Raw genomic sequence first — 8,162 nt, 5'->3', positions numbered from 1 at the left:
CCTCGCTGCCAGCCGCCTCCCGCCCACTTGTACCGAAGTCCAGAAACTGCTTCATGGAGAGCGGGGACGGGGAGAACTTGCTGAAGTGCTCGATGTACTTGGGCGCCCCTGCCAGCGACGCATTCTTCAGCAGCGCGCGGACCCAGCGCATGGCGGCGGCGGCCTCGCCTCGGGCTCGGGCTCCGGTCCCCGCGCGAGTAGCGTTGGCGCTCCGTTCGGCCCAGGTGGGCCCAGCGCCGCAACAGCCGCCTACACCCCACCCTGGCCCTGTCGGCTCACAAACAACTCCGGGAGAGCCAGTAGCCTCTCGCCCCGGCACGTGGCTGCCCCATGGGCCCACCCCCTTAACACGTTGTTTACCCGGAGCGGCCTGGTGTTTTCAAAAGGCCTCGCCGAGAGCCCGCCTCCCGGGCGTCACCACGCGCTTTCCTCCTCTGCGCCTAGCCCGGGTTAACCCCTCCCTCCCCAGAGGCCCGTTATTCCCGTTCCTCTTACACTCCTTCCTTTCCCCGCTCCCTCCCTGAATCTCCTTCACTTGCCTTCCCTGAGATTGTCCGGGTAGCTTTCAACGCATTCCTTTCCTCCCAAAGGCGTCTGATTCACCTGTCCTGAATTCCACACACCTGCTTTCCCTCAGGGGGTCTGGTGGGTTTCCAGTCCTGATGAGTGACTCAGACTGTGAATGTTTGCTAACTTCGGGTTCGGGATGCAAGCCCACGCTAATCCCTCATATAGATGTGCAACCCACCCACTTCCACAAATATCCAAGCGCTCAGGAAAAGGCGGCATTTTGCTTTTCCAGTTAAAAAACACCCAACCCCCTAACTAACGCCTAGCGGCGGCTACAATAAACTTTTCAAAACACTTTTATTTTATTACTCCCTACTCATTTGACCCGAGAAAGCAACCTTTTCTGCACTGGGCTTCCTTAGAGAAAGGTCCTTTAAGGTGATTCCTGCTGGAGGCCGAGAGCACACCCTTGCCCAGCAGCCCGGCTCTCTCGTGGGAACATAGCGCGCCCTCTTGTGGTCGAACGCCGTAAGTCCTGTTCCCTCCACCCCTCCCGCTTTCCCCTTTGAGGTGTTTTTCACCCTTCAGTCCTTGTCTGGCACTCACCAAGTGCCTAATAGGTGCTAGGCTTATATGCTGGGAACGGGAAACATAGACAGGATTGGGACATGGTCTTTTCCCTTGATTATTTCAGTTCTCAGTTTGAGAGAGAGCTGCATAAGTAAATAATAGTTATAACAGAATGCAATTACAGCCAATGCAGAGCTATGTGCAAGGCTTCACAATGGAAGGGACTCTCTTAGCTGAATGAATAATAACCTATGTGCCAGGCACTGTTTGCATGCATCATCTCATTTAATTCTCCAGACAGCTCTACTGTGCTACTATTATCCCCATTTTATAGATGAGGAAAGACGTTCAGGGATCATTTTCAACTGCAAATCTGAAGGTGTTACTTCTCTCGCTCACAGCCTTTTGATGGCCCTCCACTTCTTACTGGAGCCTTTCTAGCTCTCACATGATCTGATTTGGCTTAACTCTCCAGCCTCATCTCTCCACATTCCCTGCTCAACTCCTAGCCATACTTAACTCTCCAGCCTCATCTCTCCACATTCCCTGCTCAACTCCTAGCCATACTTATCTATCGCCTTGAACCAGCCTCCAATCTTCCCGCTGTTGCTAATGCTGTCTCTTACCCATGGATCATTCTTTCTTCTCACTTTCACCTACCCATTCTTCAGGCCCCTGACCCCCCAGGCTGGATTATGGGCTCCCTCCAAAAGTTCCTTAGGCCTCCTGATCTAGCACTGTTTTAGCTCTTATCACACCAAGTGGTAACCATCTGCCGACTCATTTGTCTCCCCGACTAGACTTTAAGCTCCACGAGGGCAGGGCTGTATTGGTCTTATTCACCACTCTGTCTCCAGCACCAGGCACAGCACCCAGCATATTGAACGGAAAAGAAAGAGAAAAAAGAAGTTGGGGTCACTGGGAAGACAGGCCTCAGAGGAATCAGGAAGGACCACTGAACATCCCTCAGGCTAGCAATTAGGTCATTGACAACGTCGGTGAGTGCAGTCTTCAAGTTGCCCAGGAGAGTGTATGAAATACAATATGTAAAAAGCCAAGCCCTATGCCTGGCACACAGTAAATAATTAATAAATAGCAGCTATTATTATCAAAATTAAAGTAACAAGGAAAAGGCCATGACCTCTGAGGTTACATGTAAGCGACAGAAAGAGATTTCCCATGATCGTCCCCTTAGAGCTGGACTTCCGTAATGGGGCTCTGAGCTTGGATTGAATTCCTCCTGCAGAGATGGCTGAAGGGTGGTAATGGGAGTGGTGTGGTGTGGTGTATCAGTCAAGCTAGGTTAGGTGATGGGAGGTAACAAAAACCCCCCAAATTCCCAAATTTCCCACTAAATGTACAACGTGGGTTGGTGGGGGGCTGTCAAGGACTGACAAAGCTTTATCTCAACACAGGCTTCCACAGCAGCAGAGTTAGGAGAAGCAGAACTGGGAGAGTCTCCCCCAGCAATTAACTGTCTCAGCCCAGAACTGATCCCCTTCCCTCTGGCTGACAACTCGTCGCCTCATCCAACCAGGAGGGCCCAGGAAATGCAATCCAGCCCTGTGACCAGAGAAGAGAATTACCTTATGGATTCTTTTAGTGATATAAAAGCCAAGACCCTCTTCTGAAACTGTTCGGAGGTGCTGCAGCTCCAAGGAGCTCAAGAAGCTTGGCATTAGAAAGGGTCCTTTTCTATAAAGTGGACATTGCTGCATCTCTGCCAGTATGTTTCTTTCATGAAAGGGTAGCTGCACCGGTCCTGAAAAATGACTACTTATTCTCACAACTGTGTGTGTGAGACAGACGGTGTGTTCTTATCCAAACAGGTGCTCACGGGAGGTGGGGGGCTGGGCCTGTGAAGCTGGCCAGAGGGATGTGGAGATCCCACTTCTTTCTTCAACAGGAAGTGGTTGCAAAGGACTGGACCGAACCGCACGGAACGCTGCTCAACCTGAGCTGGGCTTTGGCAGCCCACACGTGTGTTATTCCTGGCCCAGTGAATAACCCAGATTCTGGAAAACAAACTGAGGTCTCCGGTTACTGGTTCTGAGAGCTCTGGGTAGGGGCTGGGGTTTTCCTGGAGGAATTGGACATTTCACTGTCAATCAGTGACAAATCCCAGCACAGAAAGTGAGGGGGAGGGCTCTGGTAGAGGGTGGGGAGGGCAGACAGCTGGCACAGGAAGGCAGACACGTCAGAAGGAGCCCGAGACAGCGGCTGGGTCTGAGGGCTCTGAGTAGCTGAATTGAAGAGCTGCCCCTAGGCTTCTCTGGGTGGTAATTTCCGGCCTTCTTTCTTGCCAGAGGTCACCGCCTTAGGGACAATTAACAGAAGGACTTGTGCCATGATTTAGGACAACCTTAGCGCAGCGGAGAGCTGTGGACTGTGGCTGTGGACTCAGGACAGCAGCACGTCTGGAGGAGCTGCCGCAGACTAGGTACTCCTGCCCAGAGGCTAGGACATGGATACTATGACCTTTCAGTTTTTCCGGGCTTGGGTCACTGGTCCACCTTTTGCTCGACTCATCATGGGGCCTAGGGCTGGTTGTGGGAGAACTGAGGCAGTAAAGCAGGTTCTTGTCTGGATTTAGCCACCAGACGAGGGCTCTCGGCTCTCCACCTGTGCACCCAGCCTCACTCCACCATTCCCCGGGACTACCTGCTTCTACAGCACAGTAGCTTCCTGCTTCTTCCAGACCCTGCACTCCACTGCCTCTTCCCCAGGCCTGGCGCACTCACCACCATGAAGCCATTTTGGGTTCCATCCAGTCTACTCAGGTCTTTTCGTTCATCTCGTGTTCTGGATCTCAGTTATGTGACCATGACCATCCCTTAGACTGGGACACCCCTGAGAACAGGAGCAGGTATCTCCGCCATAGAGCTTCACCCTCCCAACCTCTATGAGCCCTGCACCTGGCTTTGTCCACCTGGGGGTCAGCTAGGTAGCATGATCCGTCAGACCGAATGGCGTTGGTGAGGCGTGGGGGTGGATGGAGGCAGCTGCAGTGTGTACAAACTGGGAGCTCTTTACTGGCTGCCGTGAGAAGCCTATATACAAAGAAGGCACGAGGAGGGGGAGGGAGCTCCCCTGCTACAGTACCATGGAAGTGGGCAGGGGTTGGGGAGGGGGCCTGCCAATAGGCAGGGGTCAGGAGAGGTTTTCTGGAACCAGCCTCAACTTCTAGAATGGGCCACAGGGGAGAAGGCAGAGCTAACCTGGCTCTGAAAGCCAAGGACAGCCAAGGACTTCACTTCTAGGTCTCCAGCCTATGGTCGGGGGTGGGGCAGGGGGGGGTCTGGCTTATGTGGCGTCACGGGGCTCCCTCCCTGTTCTACATTCAAGTGTCGCTCCCTCTGTGACCTTGTGGGGGTCCCTCCAGGCCAGGATGGTAATGTAGCTGAAAAGTGGTATCTGCTCTGTATCCTTCCAACATCTCCTTGGCCCAGGACCAGTCCCCTCTTCTGTTGAGGATTCCATTGTGCTCCCAGGGCAGTCCCAGCACAGTGTGTCCCGGCTGCCTGGCACTGTGTCCATCTTTGTTTCTTAGGGCTGAATTTCCTGCTAGTGCATGGAATGGTCATGGCGGAGGACAGAGGTTTCGCAACGATTCCTGAAAGAAAGCCATCCTGGGGACCTTCCTTCTAGTTCCTTCTGCTCTTGGGTCTGAGCGTGCCAGGTCCTGTGAACACCCCCTTGGACAACCTGAGGCAGGCTCCGACTCTCTGGCATGGGTATTGGGAGCTGCACCGGGGGCCTGTCAGTAGTTTTCATCTTGAGGACAGAGTCAGTCCAGTGACTGTGGCTCACGATGGGTCCAGTGTGACAGAGGAGGTGTCACCACATTGGAGGCCTCTTCCTCCTGGCTCTGGTGGAGGCCCTTTGGCTTGGTTATGGCACAGGCAGAGGCTGGGACACGCATGTCCATGCACCATCTGGGGTGTGCAAGCACAGTCCACAAGCAGTAGGACCCATATGTGCTCATATGTGTCCAGGGCACAGGGCTGCAGTGCTCAGCAATGCAAGTTCCACGGCCCCGGCCCTCCTTCGGGGAGAAGGCCATGGCTGGAGGGCACGTGCATACACTTGAAGAGGTGTGTGTGCCCGAGCCTGCTGGTGCCAGCCAAAGGCAGTAGCCCCTGTGGACCGTCAGGGCATAACTTATGATAAATAGAAGAAGGGGACACTAGGGGAGCAGGGGTGGGATCAGGGAGGATGTCAGTAGTATCGGTCGCGAGTCTGCCAGCTGGTCACCCAGTGCTTCTTGGTGGGCAGGGTGCTCCCTGGAGGTGGGTAGCGCTCCTCCTCCCGGATCCGCACCCCGTGGTACTTGGGCATGATCCGGTAATAGCGGGTCCGCTTAAAGAAGTCACACTGGAGAAGGGGAGAAGAGAAAGGCCCTTAGCATCCAGCTTTTGCGCCAGTGGGAAGATGTGCCCAGCCCCTTCCTTCCCCACCCGGAGGTCCTCAAAGCCAGGACCCCTACCCAAACACAATGCCATCTCCCTGCGCTGAGACGGGGAGGACAAGGTTCCCCATCCCAGGCCCCAGAGGAAGGAGGAGTTGAGGAAGGCAGAGAGGAGAGGGAGAGGCAGATGGAGACAGAGGGGCAGTCGCTGAGACTGCTGACGGAATGGCTGGGAGAGGTGGTGATCTACCCTGACCACAGTGTCGGGAGAGGTCAGTTTGTCACCCCAGGGGACTCCCAAGAGGAAGAGGGCTGGTTCCCAGAAGAAGGACTCTACTAGTGCCCTCCTTCTCTAGAGGTGGGGATGGGGGTGTGGAATCGCTCTGAAGTTTGTCTTGTGGCCTGCAAAGATGGGGCCTGGCCTTGGCCTTGACCCTTTTCCGATCCCCAGAAAGCAGAGGGGGCACAGGGAGGGTTTTATGGTTCCCTCTGGGGGTCCCAAGTCCTTGAGGGGCTCAGTGGGGAGGCTGGTGAGAGCAGACACCCCGAGCTCTCCCAGGGTGCGGAGGAGGAGGCCGACAGAGTGGCCTGTTCTTTGTGGTGGTGCTGGGGACACAGTGACGTGCAGAGAGGGCCCATAAAGGAAGAGGAGCAGACAGAACAGAGTCAGAGGTCCCAGCCAGCTGGGGGCTTGGGGGAAGGGGCCCGGAGGCCGCGTTACCCAGTGGACCAGGGGTGGGGGCTGCCCCCCTCAGTAGTCGTCCGTCAGCCTCTCTGTCTCTGATGGCTGGCTCTTCATCTCCGCCTTCTGCCTCTTAGCTTCATACAGGGCCCGAGTGCGGGCTCGTATATGTCCATGCCACTCTCTCACTTTGTCACAGCTTACCCTTCCCCCTCCCAGCGTCCTCTAGTACATCTGCGCAGGTCCCTGCTTTTTGATCTACTGCCAGTAGGGGGCACTCAGGGACTGGAAAAGCCTCTGCCCGTACACTGACAGCCACAGATTCCTCCATCCTCCCCTTTCTCCACAGGAGCAGCCTCAGATCTGGGAGGCAGCCTGTAGTCTGGGTTTGTGACCCACACATCTGGGCTTGGGTACCAGCTCCATCCTTCACAAGCTGTGGAACCTTGGACAAGTAATTTCACCTCTCTGAATCTCCAGTTCATGCTCTCTGAGGGGATCATAATGCCTACCTCATAATCCAGTAGAGAACCAAAAGTAAAACCAAAAGCATGGGTTCTGGAGCCTGGGTTCAAGCCCTAGCTGTGTTATTCACCAGTTGTGTGACCTTGGGCAAGTCACTTAACCTCTCTGTTGTTCATCTATAAAATGGGGATTATGCTAATAATACCTACATCATCATAGGTTGCTGGAGAGGATTAAATGTGTTTAATATGAGTAAACTGCTTTGAGCAATAACTGGTACACAGCAACACTCCATAAATATTTACAAAAAAAACAAAGAGTGCATAGCACACAGTACAATTTTTTCTTCCCCTACAATGAAGATATATATATATTATATATATATAATTATATATGTTTTATAATATGAAGTTATTTCATATATTTTAAATATACATTTATATATAGAAAAATATTTTTTCTGATGCTACATTATTATTTCTTAAAAAGTTATTTTGGGGTCTTCCCTGGTGGCGCAGTGGTTGAGAGTCCGCCTGCCAATACAGGGGACACGGGTTCGTGTCCCGGTCTGGGAAGATCCCACATGCCGCGGAGCGGCTGGGCCTGTGAGCCATGGCTGCTAAGCCTGCGCGTCCGGAGCCTGTGCTCCACAATGGGAGAGGCCACAACAGTGAGAGGCCCGCGTACCGCAAAAAAAACCAAAAACAAACAAACAACAACAACAAAAAGTTATTTTGATTATTTTTTTTTAAAGATGACATGAAGAAAATTAAAGGTTCCCAGTAATTTTACTCCATAGAAAAAGCTATCTTCAACATATTGTTGAATCTCTTTCCATATATATATGTATAATTTTTTTTTATTTTTTTGGCCGTGCTGTGCAACATGTGGGATCTTAGTTCCCTGACCAGGGATTGAACCTGCGCCCCCTGCATTGGAAGGGTGGAGTCTTAACCACTGGACCGCCAGGGAAGTCCTCTTTCCATATTTCTAAATGTATGTGTTAAACATATATATTTTTTCTTCCACATAAATGGGATCTGTGTGTACTCTATGCACTCTTCTGCGAACTTTTTCATTATCTTTCGATGTCAATTAATAAAGATCAACCTAGTCTCTTCTGATGACTGCATAGTCATTGTAGGAAATGTACCATAATTAATTGAACCAATCTCCTACTGAAAGACATTTAGATTGTTTCCAATCTTATGCCATTATAAACAATGCTTTAAAAATATCCCCATATATTTATGTTTGCAAACGTGTCCTATTAGCTCCTTAAGATATATTACCATGTGCAGGATCAAAGGAAATGTGCAAATAAAATTTAATAGATATTGATAAATTCATCCCCCAAAAGAATCCATCAATTTATATTCCAATCAACAGCATTTCCTTCTACCTCATCAGCACCGGACAGCATTATTCTTTTTAATATTTTCTAATATGATAGGAAAAAAATCTTATTGCTATGATTTTTGTTTCTTTACTATTGAATTTAACATTGGTATTTCACTCTATGTACAC

The 8,162-nt window shown here is 51.5% G+C and overlaps 1 protein-coding gene across 3 annotated transcripts in view; it reads right to left on the bottom strand.

The window, feature by feature from the left end:
- Positions 1 to 260, bottom strand: part of PDK2 (pyruvate dehydrogenase kinase 2) — a 27,815-nt gene extending 27,555 nt beyond the window's left edge. For 2 of the 3 annotated variants that reach the window (XM_024743065.1, XM_024743060.1), the window contains exon 1: positions 34 to 260. In XM_024743065.1, coding sequence (XP_024598833.1) covers positions 34 to 151 — 118 coding nt within the window. In that variant the 5' untranslated portion in view covers positions 152 to 260. The remainder of the gene's footprint in view (positions 1 to 33) is intronic. The other variant, XM_024743071.1, reaches the window with a different exon arrangement.
- Between the last annotated feature and the right edge of the window lie 7,902 nt (positions 261 to 8,162).

The sequence above is a fragment of the Neophocaena asiaeorientalis genome, unplaced genomic scaffold (genome assembly GCF_003031525.2).
Source record: "Neophocaena asiaeorientalis asiaeorientalis breed wild unplaced genomic scaffold, Neophocaena_asiaeorientalis_V1.1 scaffold1, whole genome shotgun sequence".
NCBI classification, from domain to species: domain Eukaryota; kingdom Metazoa; phylum Chordata; class Mammalia; order Artiodactyla; family Phocoenidae; genus Neophocaena; species Neophocaena asiaeorientalis.
Note: the sequence above shows the minus strand (reverse complement) of the source record. Positions and strands in the feature narration are given on the sequence as shown.